Below are 23,809 nucleotides of genomic sequence, written 5' to 3' on the forward strand. Positions count from 1 at the left end.
AAATATTATTTAGTTTAATATAATTAAATAAAAACATAAAAATAATAAATCTCTCTCTCTGTTTTGCAGAAATAAATTATTACCTAATAAATAATAAGTAGTAGTAATAATAATAATTTTAATAATAATAATAATACATTTATTACAATATCTATGCATTTCTGTGGTAAGTGAAAGAATAGAATTCACCCATCTTTTGTAGTGAGTGAAGGTGGGCCTGTCAGACATGTCACATTACTTGACAGAAAGTGACTGTGGGTCCAAAATTGTTGCCAATGCCTGATCAACTCAATTGTACTTTTCTCTCTCCTCTCTCTCTCTCTCTGCTCTCTCTCTCTCTCGCTTCTCTCTCTCTCTCGTCTCTTCTCTCTCTCTATCTCTATCTCTCTCTATCTCTCTCTCTCTCTCTCTCTCTCTCTCTCTCTCTCTCTCTCTCTCTCTCTCTCTCTCTCCAATGACAGTCAGTCAAATCCTGGCCTTTAACTACAGGATCGACAGAGGGAATAGCAATCCATGGGTAAACCCCATCAGCCTACCTTGGACCTCCGGTATATCTTCTTCCTGGTGCAGGGGAGCAGGACAGTGAGCTTCGTCTAGGAGAAACCACCTCCTCCACTAACACTTCACTGGACACTATCACTATTCACTTTGTCCCCACACTCACTTTCACTTGTCCATTGAGGACTCGATGGGATGCCCCTATCTCAGACACAGAACTTACAACTAGGTTGAATTTCTTATCAAATTTGTTATTAGTCCTAGATTTGAGACTAACAATGGCATTTGGTTCAGAAGCATGGGAGCTGAGCATGGGAGTGGGTAGGGGAATAGGAGGACTGAGGATGGGAGAAAGGTTATTTCCAAGAGTAGAGGGAAGAGCAAGAAAGGAGTCTGTCTTGGGCCTAGGCGAAGAATCTTTACTAATCAAGGCCCTAGTTTCAACACAAGTGGTCGCCTTTAATCCTATTTTTTTTTCAAATTTATTCAGGTGTGTCTCAAGAAGCTTCCACCTACTTTCTTTCCAGTTCTTACACTGAGCAAGTAAGCTCTCTTGTACAAACTTGCCCCCTACACATATTGCACATAGTATGTGCATCATAGCAGAGTTTGGTCAATATAGTCTTGCAGCCTTCACTAAAATAGCATAGACTGGTAGTGCTAGAATATCTAGAATCCGACATACGGACTAACTAAAGCTAAGGAGAAAGAAGCTAAAGCTGCAAATCAAACCAAAAAAAGGCAACAGCTGAGAACTAAAACGGGTACGTCACCGACTTCAGCAAACTGGAGAGTTATGAACTCAGGAGCAAGACGACATGTTGTCGATTGCGCACCATAAATTAGAATAAGACTGATGGCTTCTGTTGCTTGCTAGCTCCCATTGCAGTGAGCGGGGCCTGTCACCCCTGCTTTGCAATTAGTAACTTGTTCACAAATTTTTGAATTAAGGGTGCCGTGCGAGCATAATTGTTAGCTAAGTAATTATGTACTTGGTAGGTTACTTATATAAAATTACTGAGTTATCTTGTACACTATACATATTATCCTTTTCTATAATTCTATCTTCAGCTAAATGCTATTATTATACAACCAATAGTGGAGGTCTTCAATTCTGCAGGTTTTTCATGTAGCAGTGAAATGAAGTTTAAATCTCTCTTCTTTTTAGTGTCTTTGGTTTCCTTTACAAATGAACCCTTTGTCATTACAATTTAAAATTACTTAGCCACATTCAACAACACTCCAACTACCATTTTAGATATAAAAATAGTACTGTGCTGTACTAAATACTAGTTACTGAGTCATGGTATTCTCAAACAAACTTATGTATTTCTGTTATAATTCTCTGAAACATATATCTGAAATTTAGGAACATACTAGATACCTTAATTGTACATTAGACTTACCATGCCTTCCATGCCATGTGGAAGCAACAAGACTAATCCAGACTGGCGAATCCATTTTGACTGGCCTGATGATATGAACTGATCAATGATACACTGAGCAGTGTTGTTGAAATCACCAAACTGAGCCTCCCAGATTACAAGTGCATTAGGATTGGTCATGGAAAAGCCAAGTTCAAAGCCAAGTACTGCATATTCTGACAAGGAAGAGTTACACACAGTGTATGGGGCCTGATCTGGATACAGATTTGCTAGAATGTTGTACTGTGACTTATCAACCTGCACAAGGAGAAATAAAGAAGAATTAATATACTTGAAATCTACATCTAAGTATGAAGTAAAGCACAAAACAAGCAGGAATAAAAGCACAAAATTAATTCTCAATTAAGCTATACAAAGCTCCAACTTTCATGGGAGCTACCAAGTTATAAAAAAAAGAGATTAAGGATAAAATAGGTACCATGCAGCTCTGTATCAACTAGTCTTTCTCCAAATAAAGCAAACAGAAACCACTCATTGTCATTTCATTATTAAATAAAGCAGTAACACCATTCTGCAATGCAACACAACCACTAAACTGGCCACCCCAAAGGAGTACTAAATGAAATGGACTTATGAGGTGCACTGCAGGTCAAACTGACAGTTCTTTAAAGCAACCCTTCAGTCACCAGCACTACTGCTTTTTGTTTTCTACTTTTCAGCCATTCTCTTTAGTCTCTCCCTAGGTATCAGTCAAATTCCTTGCTCTTGTGATGATTTTCATTTTTTTTCTAAATTGAAGCATAACGTAGTTGCCCAAGATTCCAGTTAAAAACTTTAAAAAAGTTGTCAATTTGAAATTATAGTGTATGTAGAACCTTCCACACAATCAGCATTTTCACTCATGAGAGAATATCTGAGATACTAACAAACTTATTACAAAGCTCTAAAAGGAAAAGCCCATCAACCAATGAAATTATTATAGGACTTTATAAACCAACTCTCAACCAACCTTACTTTTACAAGATGTACACTTACTTTTTGAAAGCTCTGTTCAATACATTACACTTTTTAATACAACACGGCACTAGCGAATGAAATGGTTCAACTTCCAAACAAGTATAGCTATACAAGTTTATTGATACTAGTACTATCAAAGTAATGGCTAATGACACGGCAACTTACTATTGGATACACCAAGAAGGATTGATTTGAATTAAACTGAAGAAAAATGAGAATGTGTCAATTAACATAAAACTTTTACTGCCCTGTAATGAAAAGATTAATCTCAACGAAAATAACTGTTCACCTTTCAAAAATGTTTCACAACAAAGTAAGCTGTGAGGTTCCACTTCTCTCATTATTCTACCTACAAAACATTAAACAAGAATACACATGTTACTGTATATATCAAATACTACTATACATATATAGATTTTATGCTAGATATCTTGGTCTGTAATAAAAATGAACATTACAACTCAAAATGTATACAGTTAACAAAATTACAGATGGTCATACAGTAGTACCTCGAGATACGAAAGGCTCAACTTACAAAAAACTCGAGATACGAAAGCCAATACGAAAAATTTAATGGCTCTACATACAAAAAGGTTTCTGAAAGTCCGAGATTCGCCCGGATAACAATTTTGAAAATCGCGCCGTGCGCCGCCACTTAGAACTAGTAGACTCGCCACCATCCTCCTGCTCTCCCATTGGTTCCTGATGCTAGTCGCGGCCATGAAATCCTTCTCTCCTATTGGCCAGCATCCCTCCCATCATGCATCTACTATGTACACGTGGTGGCATGCCTCGGCCACTCGGTACCAGCATTGTTATAGTACGCACGTGGGAATTTCGTTTTCGGGATTGTCAAATGTGTACGTATTTAAAAAAAAAAGTGACCAAGATCTCTCACATGGGATAAGTGATCAAGGTCTCTCTCATGGGATAACTGGAAACTTTGCAAGGTTGGTAGAATCTCCACTCCCTGCTGAACAGAGGGTGTAGACCAATCATTTACAACATGCATACCAGTACGTATAATCAAGGCACTTCAGTTTATGTTGAAGGTCAGCAGACCGAACATTAAGTACCCAAATCAGTTTGCAGAGGAGCATTTTGGTTGAACAGGGTTTTGATGGACACAGGGCCAACAGTCATGAGGTGCAAAAAAAAGAACCAAGTGATAAAAAACAGAAAGTTGATTTTCTGTTATATCTACGTAAAGTAAAAAAAAAAAAAAAAAAAAAAAAAAAACAAAAAAAAAAAAGCAAAAAAAAAAGTTAAAAAAATAAAAACAAAAAAAGAAAAAGAAAAAAAAAGCAGAAATTAAAGCCGCTTTTCATAAAGTGCAATCATTTTTAGAAGACAACCCCCAAAAAGGCTCACACAGGAACATTGTGTACGTATATTTTTTTAAAGTGTAGGTACGTACATATGTACAAAGAAAAAAAAAAAACGGCAGAAATTAAAGCCCCTTTTCATAAAGTGCAATCATTTGTAGAAGACACCCCCCGAAAAGGCTTACACAGGAACATTGTGAAAAGTAGGCAAAAGCAATCTTCCTTGGATAGTTATGTATGTACGTAGCCTCACTCGAAAGGTAAGCTTCCACATTTTACGTACAGTATATTTCTTGTTACCATGTACACTAATATACACTTTATTTACAGGTTATATTTTGCATTTTTTTATTAATTTAGGTATTGAATGGTCCAAATTGTTGTAGTATTTCATTGTTATTTTAAGGTTCAATTTAGCTTTAGGTTATGAAATTTACTGGTGTGTTTTTGGAGGGCTTGGAACGGATTAGCCATTTTACATGTAACATGTGGTCCAAGATACGAAAACCTTATGATACGAGGGGCGCCTCAGAACAGATTAATTTCGTATCTCAAGGTACTACTGTATTTAAATATAAAAGTGGAATCTAGATAAATATAAATAAAAAAGTTCAAAACTACTTTTACCTGCAAAAAAAGTTTTTCTAAGAAGTGTGCCTGTTTATTTTTAAATATCAACTTATATAAATTGTATTACTCACATGTCAAATACACACTAGGAATAAACCCCTTCACATGCAAAATATTTTACTACAAATAATAAAAAAATTTATTAAGATAGTGAAAAGAATCAGCAATGTTTAGAGACAAAGATGTCAAAGAAGAGCAAGCATAAGAGAAAAAATTATTTTCTTTATGGGACTTTTGGGGGGTGACAAGAAAATTAAACCCAAATGTGCACTCTAGAATGTAGCCATATGGATATTGAGGCCAGGGTGTGGAGGCAATTGTAATATGTTCGAGGGGGCTCCAGCTGAGATTTTATCATGAAGTTAATGCAACGTAAATACAAAAGAATATTATTAATGCAAAGTAAATACAAAAGAAAACTAACTCAGGTGAATTTTTGACTGCAGTACTTAGCACATGTGCCATTTGCAGTTTACTGAAATACAATGTTCCATGACTACCTAATAAGGGATTCAGAGCTGATGAAGCAGTTTTCAACAACACCTCTATCAAAGCATTGGATAAAGGTGAAAGTTGGTAAGTGTATATATTATATCCATACCTAATTTTTGCATGCATTATTTAGTACCTAATTTTGATAGTTTTTATATTTATAGACTTAAATTAAGTTGCCAATGCCAAAGCCAGGAAAATCACAGAAAAGGATTAAAAACCATTTGTGACGTAAGCATGTTATGACGTCATGAGGCTCTGCCCATCCACCAGGTAGGAAGTAAGTTCCTAACATAGTCTAGGCTTCAACAAATTTGATAATGGCCAGCAAGACATGGAATTGTCCTCGTGCAAAGAACTTGCCCCAGAGAAGACCACCACCAACCTCTACTACAGAAACTACATGAGCAGTGAGCACATAGCTGATGAAAGAGCCTTGAAGAAAATAATTAATGAAAATGTGAAATCCACTGACAGTAACACTGAAATGAAACATAAAGATGACATCATCCCTTGTAATGAAAAACAACCTAGTCTCTCCTGTAACTGACCCCCCTCAGGCAAAGTAATGTAGTCTACCAGTTCCTGTGCCCCATTCATGGGTGCCGTGAATCTTACATTGGTATGACTACCATGAACTGTCAAAAAGACTGTCATGCAATGGACAGGAAGGGGCAATTTTCAATCATTTTGTGACCCACAACCAGCAACGTCCCACTCAACAGCAAACGATATCTGCAACTAGAATCATAGACTATGCCAGTGATACCAGGTGCCTTCAGATGCTGGAAGCCCTGCAGATACTGAAACATCAACCTCCCTTGAATACAACCCAGGAGCCATTTCTGCTCCCCACTCAAATAAGACATATTCCAAATGCAACTCCTGAAGATGCACCTACAGGAAGACAAGCCACCAAAGGCTCACAAGCACCCCAACAGAAGGAAGATGAACTGAAGAAAGAGACAATGGAGGAAGAGAAACAGAAGTAGAAGCACCTGCATGAAGACAAGTCCCTACAGGAGAAAGATGCCCTGGACAAAGTGCCATAGGAAGAGAAGCTATCACCATCAGGAGACAGCAGCCCCAGCTTTGATAAAAAGGTGATGCTGAAAAACCATGTTTCAATGGCTTTGAATCCTTTAGTAGGAGGCAAGCACAAAAGTATTCATAATTACAAAAAGAAAAAAAGTTAAATTTTAAGCACCCTGCATACACAAAAAATAGTAAGACAAACTTGAAATGGCTAATTAAGCATATAATAATAGTGCTGCATAATATCATCAGCTGTTGCAATATACTTCTCAGTCATGCTTCCACAAGATAAGAACTTCTAATTCAATTTAATAAATCTATGCAAATATTTAGTTTCAAAAGCAGTGAAATACAGGAAAACCTTCTTAAGTTGTAGTGTTTTAAAGATGTTGATCAGTGTGAACTTTGGGTTAAAAATTAGGCTATCTTTGTCTGTTTTTTCTCAAATAGAGCAAAATGCATGGCAATTATACTACTCTCATTTGATTATTCATTTATCATTAACACTGAACAATTTTCAAAGTGTTACATATATTTACAAATATAGCTATACTATTTGATGTATCTAACTCCAGGTATTCCAATACGTACAAGGTTTCAGTTACTCAAGTTGGTATATGGTGCACTTATTATATTCATTTTTATTTAAACCCTTTTTTATACTACATCCTTGTTTTACTGGATTTTCATAATTCTTTGTTTCAATTTACATTTTGTAATTTTGTTATCTGTATAGTAGTACATATTGTTAAAGCGATGACATGTATAGTAATGTTGAGATCAGCTTTCAACTCAAGTTATGTATTTATACATTAAAGGAAAATGAGCAGATAAAATTCATGCAGTATTATTAACAGAGAAACAAATCATATTTGCATGCATACTGTAAATTACCTGCAACATGCTACATGAGCATACTTACAGAGATTACAGTATGTATGTTTTACATACATTAATGAGACAATGCATGATGACTTAGGCATTTCAATTCACGTCTTAGTCTGGCAAGTCTCGACTAAGTTTACCCTCATCTATCAACACTTAAAAAGGTTTTACTGTTGTTATAAAAGCAAAACCATCCAAAAACCCATCTATCAAAATTTGTTAGTCTTCTTAAGCAAGAGTAAAAGCTATACTGTGTCCCCTTACAGTTGTATCTTTAGTCATCTGAAAAATTAAAACAGAATCACTACACTTTGAGATAATCAGATAAAGCTGCAAATAAAAACATAAATAGGTAAACTTAAGACTAGCTAAGTGTTCAAATTTTCAATAAATATGTACTACAAATTCTACTTCTAGTTCATATCTTCATCATTACAACAATAAACAGCTCCTTGAGTATTTCCTACATAGCAACACCTAGAATTTATTATTATACAGTGCTATTAAACCTGTATTCCTTCAAACCTTTCAAATTAATTATGTTTGAACATAACTCCAGCATTTTTAAGATACTTTACCCCATGTCATCATTTTGAGCTGATTCCCATTACATTATTAATATCATTAGAGTATTACTATTAATATTATGAAATTTAGAAGACTACTGAGTAGCATTTCTATATAGCTCATACAGTTCACCCAAGTTACAGTCACCACGTGAATAACATGAGTTTAAATAACGCACTTTAATTCTAACAAGAGCAAATGCTTATGGAGAAATGTTTTACTAGCATGCTAATTTAGATTAAACATGGATTTACTCATGAACAATGTTTTCAAATTAGCTGTGCCTAAGATGGTCCTGGGTGGCAATGATGTTACAGCCACACTACGTAACGGCTGGAGAAAGACCAATTTAGGATTCCCAGACGTAAGATAATTATTGTTCAAATTTGATACTTTGACCTTGTGTGTGATATACAATACCACGTGTACCATAATGCAATAATTTGTGAAATAAAATACAGATAGACACAGATTTCCAAATAGGGTTTTAGGTCCTTATATTCAGGTTGAAAGCCAAATTTTGGCACAAATTGATTTGCCATAAAAAATATAGGTATCTGGGGTACCCCACTGCCTACCACGGTTTTATTACCATTACTAAATTTTTATATAGTAATCCTCTTACCAGTTGTTACCAAATTGTATCATAGTTCACTTGTTTTACTTATTTTTATAAAGTAACTCTCTTTATCAGTTGATGCCAAATGTATAATATTTCATTTGTTTTATTTATCTGATAAACTTCCCTGTTTGATTCACTGCTGTTTCCTTACCCTATATTACACCACCAAGTGTTAAATCATTCATATTGCATCAGAGACCAGTCTTTAAGTATGTTATTTTCAGGAACATTTTTCAAAAAAGTTATTAATCTTGAGTTTTATTGAGATCAGTGATTTGTCATTGTGCCTTATACCAGTCATATTAGGTATATTTTAGTCAAATATATGAAATATTTATGATAATCAGAAAACTGGTTAAATTACTTCTTTAGACACTCTGAAATAACATATCAAAAGTACCCATTAACCCTCTTACGCTGACTGGACGTATTTTACGTCGACATTTTTTGTCTCCTGTGTGCCGACTGGACGTATTTTACGTCAACTTACAAAAGTTTTTTTCAAAATTCGCGGAAAAATACTTTTAGGCCTACCAGCCTAAAACTTTTGAATCACGCGCCTTGGGGGATGCTGGGAGTTCACGGATCAAGGTGTTGTTTTGTTTACAATCGTAACCAGGCGCGCAAGCGCAAATTTCTTTCTTGCCGCACTAAAAAGTATCTGTGACACATCACAGAAATTATTTCGTCACTTTGACATAATTTTTGTACCATTGTAAATTAGCCATTACATGAAGTATTATATATGAAAATGTGCGCATTTTTATGTAGAATACAACAATAAAATACTCATCATTGTAGCTTTTATCAGTTTTGAGATATACCTTTGGTCAACTTTGACTCTACCGAAATGGTCGAAAAACGCAATTGTAAGCTAAAACTCTTATATTTTAGTAATATTCAATCATTTACCTTAATTTTGCAACTAATTGGAAGTCTCTAGCACAATATTTCGATTTATGGTGAATTTATGAAAAACTTTTTCCTTACGTCCGCGCGGTAAACTCTTCCGAAAAAAATCATACATGCGATTGTGGTAATGTTTGCACCATTTTAAAATTAGCTGTTATATAGTTTTATATATGGAAATGTGCACAATTTCATGCACAATACAACTAAAAACAACCCATGGTTGTAGCTTTTATCAGTTTTGAGATATTTTCATATAAATAACGATAATTGCCAAAATTTCAACCTTCAGTCAACTTTGACTCTACCGAAATGGTCGAAAAACGCAATTGTAAGCTAAAAAAACCCTTATTCTAGAATATTCAAGCATTACCTTCATTTTGCAACAAATTGGAAGTCTCTAGCACAATATTTCGATTTATGGTGAATTTATGAAAAAAATTACATTTTCTTTGCGTCCGCGCGGTAACTCTTCCGAAAAATCATACGTGCTTGTTGTGGGTAATGTTTGCACCATTTTAAATTAGCTGTTACATATAGTTTTATATATGAAAATGTGTGCAATTTTATGTAGAATACAACTAAAAATAATTGAAGGTTGTAGCTTTTTGCATTTTTGAAATATTTGCATATAAATCACGATAAATAGAAAAAAAACCACGTTCTGGTTCAACTTTGACTCTACGAAATGGTTGAAAAACGCAATTGTAAGCTAAAACTCTTACAGTCTAGTATATTCAGTCATTTATCTTCATCTTGAAACAAATTCGAAGTCTCTAGCAAAATATTTAGATGTATGGTGAATTTAAAAAAAAAACTTTCCTTCCCTCTGCGCGCGGATTCTCCGCCACAAATCTCCAAAATGCATACGTCCCATTCTCGGAATATTTGCTCCGTTTCATATTAGGCATTTCATAGAGTTTTATATATGAAAATGTGCACAATTTCATTTAGAATAAAACGAAAAATACTTGAAGGTTGTAGCTTTTCTTATTTCCGAAATAATTGCATATAAAATATATATATATATAAAAAAATTCGACATTCGGTCAACTTTAACTCGTCAGATATGGTCGAAAACTGCAATTGTAAGCTAATACTCTTACAGTATAGTAATATTCAATCATTTGTCTTCATTTTGAAAGAAATTGGAAGTCTCTAGGACAATATTTAGATTTATGGTGAACTTTTGAAAAAAATATTTGTTTACGTCCGCGCGTTACGAATTCATGCATTATTTTGTGATAATATTTTCTCTGTGTTGCTTTTATCATTTTACAATGTGTTATATACCAAAATGATCGCAATTTAGTGTACATTACAACGAAAAAAAGTAACTTGTTACCTTTAACCGTTTTGCACACAGCGCGATTTGAATACAATTATATATGAAATTTCGTTTTTGCACTATCATATATCGCATTATTTATATATGATAATGATAATTTTTTTCATTTCTGATGGTTGCATACTAAACTTCAGGCAATGACAAAAAAAGGAGCCAAAATGAACTTCTTAATCTTGAAAACTAAGCGCGCTGTGATTTTTTGAAAAAAATATTTTTCCCGCTTCCGCGCTCACTCCGAAACCCCTCCGGCATACGGGAGACAATTTTTTATTTACCGCTCCGGCGTAAGAGGGTTAATCTACCCAGAGCTTTGTCTGAGATCTTGGACATGGCCACCAAATTTCAGTTTTTCGCTATTTCCATGAAAACAGTTGGTCTGGAAAAAAACCCTGCTGAATACACAGTTATTGAAAATTTAATTTTCTACAAAACATTTTCTATAAATATTCTTACATTTTCTTGCTATGAATGAGATTTTAATGATATTCACATTTTTTTGCCTTTATTCAATTCTGTGCTGATCCAGACATGATTTATTCACTTCCCTTTTGTTGCTTATTAATTTTTGCCATTTTTTTTTTCATTTTTACACATTTTGGTACTATATAAGTTAATCTATATCTCTCTTATTTCAGAATCACCTATAGTATGTAACACTGTAAAGGAATTTATAGATATCTGCAGTAAGTTGCCACAAGAAGCAAAGTGGCAAAGCTTTGAACGCAGTATATTTTCAAGGGTAACTTTGATGCTACACTACATCGAGGATGAAAGATTGGGAAATTGGGCATTACACCTAATGTCCGTTCAGGAGTTTCTTAATTCTTCTCTCTTCTGTAAGTCTGAGCAGTTTATACTCTCCTTGTCCAAAGAATGATGAAACTGTGTCACAGACTTGCAGCATGAAGGAAAAGGATGTAATCTTTTAGTGAACCAAGGGAAGCTTGTAGATCAGAGAAAGTGTAATGTCTTGCAAGCACTATTCTGTGACCAGGTTTCAGGAAAATGATATTTCTATTTTTTGGTGTCAGTGCAGTCAGTCATAAGTATAAAAAGGTCAACATCTTTTCCAACAACAGCAATGGTGCTAGTAGAACTTAGACTGTATGATCAAAAAGTGTGTATCATCAGTTGTTTGTTTCACTGAGATACAATTTTCATTTATTGTTTTCTTGGCAATTGACTAATAAATGTTGATTTGAAGAGGATATCCATACTTCAGAGTATGCTGTCTGCATATTTTGTATGAGATTTTGAGTCACTATATCCATCAAGAACAATGAGTATTTGTGTGGTAATACTGTTTGATGTAAGACATGCATACATCATAGACCTCATCATAAGTTGGTCCTTGAACATGAAACGGATATGTAACACGATGAAGGAGAAAACCTCCATCAACAATGAAAATTTATGCTAATATTATTGAAAACACTATAAATTGCTAATTTGTTTGTTTTTATCAGTGAATAAAGCAAGTGGCATTGGAGCAAGTTAATACTCAAAATAATCTTGCAAATCATCACCACTTTCTAATGTATGAATTATTCTTTGAAAGAGAAGAGTTGTATCAACTGGAACTACATTTTCTCGCATTTCAACTCGAGTTAATTGTTGCCCGAAGTAGCACAAGGTTGTTGTGCTTCAATTTTACATCACTGAAATTTTGACCAATTATAGCATTCATAGACTCCAATCCACTTTCCTAACTTTTGTAGCAGTATATTTACTATTACCATAACCAATCATTTCAGTTGTGACTGAAAAAATCTGCATTTTTCTGGGAAAGTTGAAGATGAGACAGAAGCCATTCCGAAAAATTTTCTGTATCGTCATTATCTCTCACACTTCTCAAAAGTCAAAGTTCAATTTGCTGCTCAATGTATGAACTTAATACACAAAACTTCTCAACTTTAACGCACAATTCACATGAAGCTGGCATACCAAGTATCCACTGACTCAACACACTATCAGTTATCCCCCACCCATGTGTCACGCCACCTGAGGTCTTAGTGGTCCTCATTAGCATTTGTTCTAAAGTAAGATCTGACCATAGACCAGCCCAATTTTTGTTTGAGCACCTAATTGTGAAAATTTTTGTTTGAGTACCTAATTGTGAAAAATCCTTTTTCAGTAAACTTGACAGTCTTCCTCAGGCACATGTTGATGTAAATCATGCATATTTTGCAAGCAATGGTGACATGATTTTGCATAAGCTAAATGTCCAGTTGCATGCAATTAACCCTTAATCGCCGAGCCAGTATTTCCGAAAGTGTCTCCCGTATGCCGGCGGCGTTCGCGAGTGAGCGCCAAAGCGGAAAAAAAGTTTTTTTCAAAAAATCATAGCACACTTAATTTTCAAGATTCAGAGTTCATTTTTGGCTCCTTTTTTTGTCATTGAATGGGGTTTAGTATGCAACCATCAGAAATGAAAAAAATATCATTATCATATATAAATATTGGAATATATGACAACGCAAAAAAAAATTTCATATATAATTGCATACAAATCGCGCTGTGAGCAAAACGGTTAAAGCTAATGAGTTAATTATTTTTTTGTTGTATTATACACTAACTTGCAATGATTTTGGTATATAACAAATTGTAAAACAATCAAAGCAACACAGAGAAAATATTATCACAATATGATGCATAAATTCATAATGCGCTGATGTAAAAAAAGTAGTTTTCAAAAATTCACCATAAATCGAAATATTGTCCTAGAGATTTCCTGTTTGTTGCAAAATGAAGGTAATTGATTGAATATTACTAGGCTGTAAGTGTTGTAGCTTACAATTGCAGTTTTCAACCATTTCGGTCAAGTTAAAGTTGACCAAAGGTAGAATTTTTTCTATTTATCGTTATTTATATGAAAATATTTCATACTTGATAAAAGCTACAACCATGGGTTGTTTTTAGATGTATTCTTACATGAAATTGCGTACATTTTCATATATAAAACTTTATGTAACGACTAATATAAAAAGGTGCAAACATTACGATAATCGGTTGAAAAAATGTCTGATTTTTTCGGAAGTTACCGCGCGGATGTAAGGAAAATTTTCTTTTCATAAATTCACCATAAATCGAAATACTGTGCTAGAGACTTCCAATTTGTTGCAAAATAAAGTTAAATGATTGAATATTACTAGAATGTAATAGTTTTAGCTAACAATTGCGTTTTTTTTACCATTTCGGTCGAGTCAAAGTTGACCGAAGGTTGAAATTTTGGCACTTATCGTTATTTATATGAAAATATTTCAACTGATAAAAGCTACAACCATGGATTGTTTTTTTGTTGTATTCTACATGCAATGGCGCACATTTCCATATATAAAACTTTATGTAATGGCTAATATAAAACGGTGCAAACATTACGACTTTCGGATGAAAAAATTCCTGATTTTTTCCGAAGAGTTACCACGCGGAAGTAAGGAAAAAGTTTTTTTTCATAAATTCACCATAAATAGAAATATTGTGCTAGAGACTTCCAATTTGTTGCAAAATAAAGGTAAATGATTGAATATTACTAGAATGTAATAGTTTTAGCTTACAATTGCATTTTTGTACTATTTCGGTAGAGTCAAATTGACTGAAGGTTGAAATTTTGGCACTTACCGTTATTTATATGAAAATATTTCAAAACTGATAAAAGCTACAATCATGGGTTGTTTTTTGTTGTATTCTACATGAAATTGCACACATTTTCATATATAAAACTTAATGTAATGGCTAATATAAATCGGTGCAAACATTACGACAATCGGACGAAAAAATGTTTGATTTTTTCGGCAGTTACCGCGCGGATATAAGGAAAAAGTTTTTTTTCCAAAAATTCACCATAAATCAAAATATTGTGCTAGAGACTTCCAATTAGTTGCAAAATGAAGGTAAATGATTGAATATTACTGGAATGTAAGAGTTTTAGCTTACAATTGCAGTTTTCAACCATTTCAGTCGCGTTAAAGTTGACCGAAGGTTGAAATTTTGGTACTTATCGTGATTTATTTAAAAATATTTAAAAACTAATAAAAGCTACAACCATGTATTCTACATGAAACTGCGCACATTTTCATATATAAAACTTTATGTAATGGCTAATATAAAACGTTGCAAATATTACGACTTTCGGACGAAAAAATTTCTGATTTTTTCGGAAGAGTTACTGCGCTGACGTATGGAAAAAGTTTTTTTTTTCCCCAAAAATTCACCATAAACCAAAATATTGTGCTAGAGACTTCTAATTTGTTGCAAAATAAAGGTAAATGATTGAATATTACTAGAATGTAAGATTTTTAGCTTACAATTGCGTTTTTCGACCATTTCGGTCGAGTCAAAATTAACCGAAGGTTTATATTTTGGCACTTATCGTTATTTATATGAAAATATTTCGAAACTGATAAAAGCTACAACCATGGGTTGTCTTTCGTTACATTCTACATAAAATTGCGCAAATTTCCATATATAAAACTTTATGTAACGGTTAATATAAAACTGTGCAAACATTACGACAATCGGACAAAAAAATGTCTGATTTTTTAGGAAGAGTTACCGCGCGGACATGTTTTTTTCATAAATTCACCATAAATCGAAATATTGTGCTAGAGACTTCCAATTTGTTGTAAAATGAAGGTAAATTATTGAATATTACTAGAATACAAGAGTTTTAACTTACAATTTCGTTTTTCGACCATTTCGGTAGAGTCAAAGTTGACCGAAGGTTGAAATTTTGGCACTTATCGTCATTTATATGAAAATATTTCAAAGCTGATAAAAGCTACAACCATGGGTTGTTTTTAGTTGCATTCTACATAAAATTGCACACATTTTCATATATAAAACTATGTAACGGCTAATATAAATTGGTGTAAAAATTATGTCGAAGTGACAAAATAATTTCAGAGATGTGTCGCTGATACTTTTTAGTGTGAGAAGAAATTTGCGCTTGCGCACCAGGGTAACGATTGTAAACAAAACAACAGCTTGATCCGTGAACTCCCAGCATCCCTCAAGGTGCGTGATACAAAAGTTTTCTCCAAGTAGGCCTATAACTATTTTTCTGCGAATTAAAAAAAAAAACTTTTTTGCGTCGACGTTTCCTACGTCAATTCGGCACCCAACAGACAATTTTCGTCGACGTTTAATACGTCCAATCGGAGTTTAAGGGTTAAGGTGTAAACTCACACACATCAGGTGTAATTCCCAGTTTCCCAGTCTTTCAGCCTCAATGTAGTGTAGCATCAAAGTTACCATCTGAAAATACTGTGTCCAAAGCTTTGCCACTCTGCCTCTTGTGGCAACTTCTTGCAGATGCCTGTTAAATTCATTTACAATGTTAAATGCTATAGGTAATGCCCTTGTTGATGCTGAAATTCTTTCTTAACCAAAACAAAGTGGGCATAATCTATTTTGTTCTATATTCCCTCCATTATTAAACTATTCCAAAATAAAAGATATATAAATTAACTTATATTAAAGTACTAAAATGTTCTGAAATAAAAGATTTATATAAATTAACTTATATTAAAGTGCTAAAATGTACAAAAACAAAAAAAGACAAAAATTAGTGATATGCAACAAAAAGGAAGTGAATAAATCATGTCACAATCAGCACAGAGTTGAATAAGGGTAAAAAATTGAGAATGATCATTCATAGCAAATATATGAATACAATATGTTTTACAGAAAATTAAATTTCCTTTAATTATTATGTAATTCACCAACAAGTGTTTTGTCAGACCAACCATTATCGACGGAAATAGCAAATACCTGAAATTTGGTGGCCATTTTCCAAGGTGGCAGATGAAGCTCAGGATGGATTAATGATGATTTTTTATATGTATGTTATTTGTGAGTGACTAAAGAAGTTATTTAACCAATATTCAGATTATCATAAATTTTTCATTTACTTCTAATTTGACTGGGATACTGTATTAACTGTGCGTTAAAAACACCACAAAAAAGTATTCAATCTTTTCAGTTTTATTGTAGTAAATGAGTTTTCATTCAACCTCATAATATCACATAAGCTTTACCTATACATGTGATGAGTTTACATCTAAGTACATACGGCATTTCATCAACAATGACATCAGTTTAGATTTTTTTTACTCTAATTTAATGATCCTACAAATCATTACAGTACTCAAGAGAATACTTTATCACTGTTGACTTATATATTTCATCTGAATCATTAATTTTTCAGATCATCTCAAAATGTTTTCTTAACTTACATTCATGTTTCATAAGCCCTGGCAGTAGGCCAAAACACATGTATCCAAAATGCAATCAATTTAATCTAATTTCATTTGATAATTGATTATCACAAAAAATTAGTTTATTACTGGAATACTAATTATTCTTCTGTCTCATCTCAAGCATTATGACATTCCATGTCATAATGTTCCAAAAAATTTATGCAATATTTGCATAACACATGTGCAGAACATTTTTGGTGGTATTGCATACATCTCCACCTTCACTCACATTTTTTTTTAGTTTAGTATTCTATGAATGGTTATTATCTTGCATGGAATTTACATAGTATAGTATAGTATAGTATAGTATAGTATAGTATAGTATAGTATAGTATAGTATAGTATAGTACCATTTCTATGGTATAATTCCATAAATTTGCAACATGTTAACTTTACAACCATAAAAAAGCACAACTACATTTACTTGATCGTTTACACTTTCTTTAAGGGGGCCGGCTGGAACCCCTATATATATGGTGGTATAGGGCGAAAAATGCAGTCATGAAAAAATTCATGGAGCTTCATATGGCAATTGAGAATATGTATATGAAATATTTCGTCAAAATTCCTCTTATTTTTGTAGTTACAGGGTAATTAGTAAACATAAATCAATAAGCCTAAAACATTCATCCGTACAAGAAAATGCAACATTCCTTCTGTTATCGTAAATTTTGATAATTATTGTTAAAGAAATTGTGAGAAATGGCATCTGTAGAGATTCCGTGGGTCGCAGAGGGGAGTTCAACGTCAACCATGATCAGTAGGAGCACAGACTTCAAGTAGACTACACGTTCGAGTTTCACCTCTGACATTTGCTTGCTTTTTTACATATGCTTATCTATGTTTCAGCAAGAATTTCATCATGCCAATGAGGAAAAGACAAGGAAAACATCTCGCTAACATAAAGACAAAGAAAATTTGCTCTAATATGATTACAGAATATCATAATATATGCGATATTAGCGTAGTTAGTGAAGAGAGAGAGGGAGGGGTGCGTAGTAAGTAAACGCGGCCGTCTTGCCTGAACACAACTCACACGTCACTACGACTGAGCAGGGATCTTAATACGATAACAAGTTTGTTTATTAATACAAAGGAATATATCTAATGTCATGATATAACATGTTTTGGCTTTGTAGAGAGTTAACACTTCGAATTTTACTCGACCATTTTCTTGCATTTACGTTTGTTTATTTTTGTTTTGGCCAGAATTTCATCATGCCAAAATGGAAAATACTAGGTAACATACAGAAGAAGAAAATTCGCTGTAATAAGCCGAGTTAGTGAAGGAGAGAGAGTGAGTTGCGTAGGAAGGAGTGCCCCGTCTTGCCTCACGCAGTGCCCCAAGCTACTACTGTATATTTCGGCGTATAAGTCGACCCTTTAGCCCCAAAAAATCATGCCAAAATTAGGGGGTCGACTTATCTAACGGTAACAAAAAGTGAATCTTTATTATTTTGGCATATCAGTACAGGAATCCAGGCTTACAGTTGGCTAATAACAATGACAGCCTTGTTGAGGTAACTAGGTATGTATGTAAATACCAGCATTAAAAAATGTCACACTGCAATACTACAATAATAATACATTAGAACATCCATTACCTTAAATAAAATGAAAAAAATCAAAGTAACTTGAAGAAACCCCAATCGCACAGCAAGTGTAAACATTGCATAGCCATTTGTAGTACCGTAATTTACATTACACTCGAGTAACGTATCTTCGTTTCGTCATTTCTAATCATATTTGCCGGTATTCATCTTTTATATATTACACAGATTTGTTAATATGCCGAGTATATTACCTGTATTTCTATGTAAGAATAGCAACATCTGTACCCGTAATAACATTCAGGTTTATTATAATGGATACGTTTTACCCTGCTGCTTATTTTGAGCGTACGGTTGGCCTTACATTTATAGGTCGACTAATATACCCGATATTAGTTTAAATCATATATGAGCAAAGGGATCATCATTTATGATTAAATTATGATTAACAAAATAGTTTTGGTTTATTAATACACAAAAAAAAATATACATTCACAATAATCATTATTTATTAACATTGTCATTATAAAAATACGAAGAAAAACTTTTGAAGCGCCCCGTATCTCAAACTATAGTTATTGACCTTCAAAATCTATCTTCCTCACTTAAGTTTTAAAGCTATAACAATTGGAATTTGGTATATAACTCAGAAAGACGTTATAGTACAATCAAATGAAGCCCTTTTTTCCCCTTTTTGTATTATCTTTTTTTTATAAATTTTGTTTTCCTAATTTATAGGGTTTATTTTTTTACCATAATGAAAAATTCATATCTAGCAAAAAAATTACTTAGAAAAAAAAACTCCTCATTTGATTGGAGGTCTACATCAGGTCTATATATGGTAGTAATCCAAGTCTTAATATTTAATATCAAGGGAGGAGATAGAATTTTAAAAATGGGTTATTTTCGGGATAATCGCCCTGGCGATTTATCCTCTCTTGATATTTAATATTAAGACCTGGATTACTACCATATATAGACCTGATGTAGACCTCCAATCAAATGAGGAGTTTTTTTGTTTTTTTTTTCTAAAAGTCATTTTTTTGCTAGATATGAATTTTTCATTATGGTAAAAAAATAAACCTTATAAATCAGGAAAACAAAATTTATAAAAAACGACGAAACAAAAGTTGGTAAAAAGGGCTTCATTTGATTGTTCTATAACGTCTTTCTGAGTTATATGCCAAATTCCAATGTTATAGCTTTAAAACTAAGTGAGATGATAGATTTTGAGATACAGGCGTTCAAAGCTTTTCTTCGTACTTTTATGACGACAATGTTAATAAATAATGATTATTAGGAATGTATATTTCTTTTTTGTGCATTAATAAATCAAAACTATTTTATTTATCATAATTTAATCATAAATTATGATCCCTTTGCTCATATATCATAGCTTGGGGCACTGCGTCAGGCAAGACGGGGCACTCCTTCCTACGCAACTCTCTCTCTCTCCTTCACTAACTCGGCTTATTACAGCAAATTTTCTTCTTCTGTATGTTACCTAGAAGTTTTCCTAGTATTTTCCGTTTTGGCATGATGAAATTCTTGCCGAAACAAAAATAAACAAACGTAAATGCAACAGTGTCTCAAGAGGTGAAATTCAAGTTGTACTCTCTTTTTACAAAGACAATGTTAATAAGTCATGATTATTATGAATTTCATTTTCCTTTTTGGATATTAATAAACCAAAACTTTTTTGGGTATTATTAAACCAAAACTATGTTATTTATCATAAATTAAGATCCTTTTGCTCAAAGATCGTAGCCTGGGGGACAGTGTGACATGTGCTTCAGGCAAGACGACCGCGTTTACTTACTACGCAACCCTCCCTCTCTCTCTCTTCACTAACTACGCTAATATCGCATATATTATGATATTCTGTAATCCTATTAGAGCGAATTTTCTTCGTCTTTATGTTAGCAAGATGTTTTCCTTGTCTTTTCCTCATTGGCATGATGAAATTCTTGCCGAAACATAGATAAGCATATGTAAAAGCAAGCGAATGTCAGAGGTGAACTCGAATGTGTAGACTACTTGAAGTCTGTGCTCACACTGCTCATCATGGATGAACTTGATAAGTTGATACTCCCCTCTGCAGCCCACGGAATCTCTACAGATGCCATTTCTCTCAATTTCTTTGACAATAATTATCAAAATTTTCGATAACAGAAGAAATATTGCATTTTCTTGTACGGATCAATGTTTTAGGCTTATTGAGTTATGTTTACTAATTACCCTGTAACTACGAAAGTAAGAGGAATTTTGACGAAATATTTCGTATACATATTCTCAATTGTCATATGAAGCTCCATGAATTTTTTCATGACTTTGCATTTTTTGCCCTATACCCCCATATATGTATAGGGGTTCCGGCCGGCCCCCTTAAAGTACAGTAGTTAAAAAAATATAAAATACTGTGGTAAGAGGTTGTTAATAATAATATATAGAAATAAATAATTAGACAACTCAGGAGTCACATGAGCCTGGTTCAATGTATGGCAATTTGCATTTAGCCTACTAAATATCTGCTTCCAACCACAGTCAGCACATACTGGTGGTTTCATAATGGTTGTAATGTTGATCAGTCGAAAGTTGCACAGGTTGTAAGTCAACGATTATCTGTAATTGACTGGAAATATAACACGATTTGAAAATGTTTGTCACCGTAAAAAATTTAAATTACTCTCACTTTCTCTCAGCTGTTTTATGAGATGCAAACTAAGTCTCATATGGTGAATATAAGGGAGACTGGGGTAGGGAGATAGAGACAGATGGTAGCAGATGATTAGTACCAGTCAAGAGTCAACAACAAGAGCATAGTGCAGAATTCAAATACAACAGAGTGAAAACTTGCTTTAACTGCTGTTTCCATGATTTTCTTATATACTACAGTGTTTGCCCCCCCCCCCCCCCCCCGCCCCCCCCCCCCCCCCCCCCCCCCCCCCCCCCCCGGTATTTGCGTTCTCCGGATTCGCGGACTCACACATTTGCGGATTTCTCTCGGGAACGTTTCCCCGCATTATTCACGGAAAATTCGCACATTCGTGGTATTTTTCTATGAGGAAGATCCACAAATTCCTGGGTTTTTTGATCAATTTCATCATAAAATGTACTTTTTTCGATAAAACTATTAAAAAAACCAAGTATAAACATTTTTAGTGGTTTTTCTTGAGTTTTAGCCAACAAAATAGGCTGTTTTTAGCATTTTCATAGGGGTTCCAAACATTCGCGGGTTCTAACTATTCATGGGGGGTCTGGTACGCATCCCCCCAAAATATGGGGGGACCACTGTATTAATATTTCTTTGAATGTTACAGAAACACTCAAAACCTGTTTTTGTTATAGTGCTTCCAACTTATCTGTGATGGATGCATACCAGAATGCCCCTCCGGATAGCTAGAATCCACAAATAGTTGAAACCCCTATAAAAATGCTTAAAACTACCTACAGGCAGTCCCCAGTTATCGGCGATCCAGTTTTATGGCAATTGTCTAGCACCATAAAATCAGCAATTTATGGCGCCATAATGGGATGAGTTCCGATTATCAGTTCCATAAGGCATCTTATGGTGCTGATAATCAGTTATCGGTGCCATAAGTGCCATTATGGAGCAATAAATCGCTAAGTTTCGGTTAATGGCGGTTTTCCCTTACTGGCACACCCCAGGGAACGGAATCCCCGCCGATAATCGGGGACTGCCCGTATTTTGTTAGTTAAAACTCAAGAAAAACCCACTAAAAATGTTTATACTTGGTTTACTTGTTTTTTTTTAATAGCTTTATCACAATAAGTGCATTTTATGATGAAACTGATAAAAAAAACTGCTCATAGAAACATACCACAAATACATGAATTTCCTGCGAATAATAGATGTATATGTTCCAGAGACATAAGGTAATATGTATGTGAGTCCACGAATACGGGGTTCACTGTACTCACATGAGGGTATCTGTCCATTAGGGGTTAAGAAATCGTGTAATTTCTCTCTTTCCCCAACTATCTGGTAAATTCTATTTGCAACATTGAGAGAGAGAGAGAGAGAGAGAGAGAGAGAGAGAGAGAGAGAGACGAGAGAGAGAGAGAGAGAGAGAGAGAGAGAGAGAGATGAGAGATAGACAGATGAGAGATGAGAGAGAGAAATGCCTTAATACAATAGTATAATCCTAAAATAGTACCTGTATAGTAAATATTTCAAAATCATCTTACTACACAGGAGAATGTCAATATACATAAAATGTAAGCGCAAAACAATGCATAAAGTTACGTAGGCCAAAGAAAACAAGCATCTTAACCCTTAGACTGCATCAATATGTCTTTGGAATTTCCCCCCTTGGGTGCGTTAAACTTCATAAAAAAATGAAACTGCTCCAATTGCCTTCATATACCTCTTGTTATAAGAATAGGACCTATATTTTCCATATCTGGCATTATTTTTTTCTGAAAATGTGATTAAAGTCCTGAAAAATACTGTTTTTTATAGAAAAATGATAAAATAAGCAAAAAAACCTTTGGAGTGCATTATACACAATTCTTGACCCAGCATTTTGTTTGGGGAACTAAAGCTAAAGAAAGGGCATGTGGATTGAATTTGCAACCATTTCTTGATAAACAACTCAATACAAAAACAAAACTTCTCTTTGGTAAAATAGCTACCTTTTACATATCGCTTTTTTGAGATTTTGTAGTGTTGAAAGAAACTGGAAAAGAATTTGCAATATAACTTTAACTTTATACAGTTCAATTTTTATGATATGAAAATAACAGAGAGAAATGACAGGAATGAAATTGAAAAGTATTTAGTGCATTATATATGAAAAAAATCTCTTTGAAACGAAATGGGTATTTTCATTTAGGAAACTTTCAAAACAAAACTTCAGCTATCCACTGTTTTTGTATAGCTTTTTACATTCACAGGTCTTTTTGTACTTGCTTACAATATGGTACATTTTGAAGCATGGCAAAATGCACAAAGGTGGTTTGTTAGAACAGGTTTCACAGTGATATGTCGTTTGTCTCCTTTTGCACTGCCCTTTTTTTCTTCAAGCAGCAGTCAGTACTTATAATGCAAATAATACAATCAGGCAAGTTATTTTTGTTTACAAATTGAGTAATGAAATGCCTGCCTGTGAGTCTGTTTGATAATGGTGATTCCAGTCTCCTCTTACCGATCAAGTGGCCTTTTTGAATAACCTTCCAACAATCCATTTGCAAAATCATGTAAATTGGTACCAGATCAGAGTTACTGTTTGATCAGTGGTAAATAACCACTGATCAAATGGTAACTCT

General features: G+C 33.9%; 1 protein-coding gene across 1 annotated transcript in view; it reads right to left on the reverse strand.

Moving 5' to 3' along the window:
* LOC135219682 (2-oxoglutarate dehydrogenase-like, mitochondrial) overlaps positions 1–23,809 on the reverse strand; it is a 446,325-nt gene that overhangs the window by 82,487 nt on the left and 340,029 nt on the right. The window contains 2 exon segments of the mRNA XM_064256630.1: positions 1,905–2,180; positions 7,532–7,549. Coding sequence (XP_064112700.1) covers positions 1,905–2,180; positions 7,532–7,549 — 294 coding nt within the window.

Source organism: Macrobrachium nipponense, chromosome 1, assembly GCF_015104395.2.
Source record: "Macrobrachium nipponense isolate FS-2020 chromosome 1, ASM1510439v2, whole genome shotgun sequence".
In the NCBI taxonomy this organism is placed as follows: Eukaryota; Metazoa; Arthropoda; class Malacostraca; order Decapoda; family Palaemonidae; genus Macrobrachium; species Macrobrachium nipponense.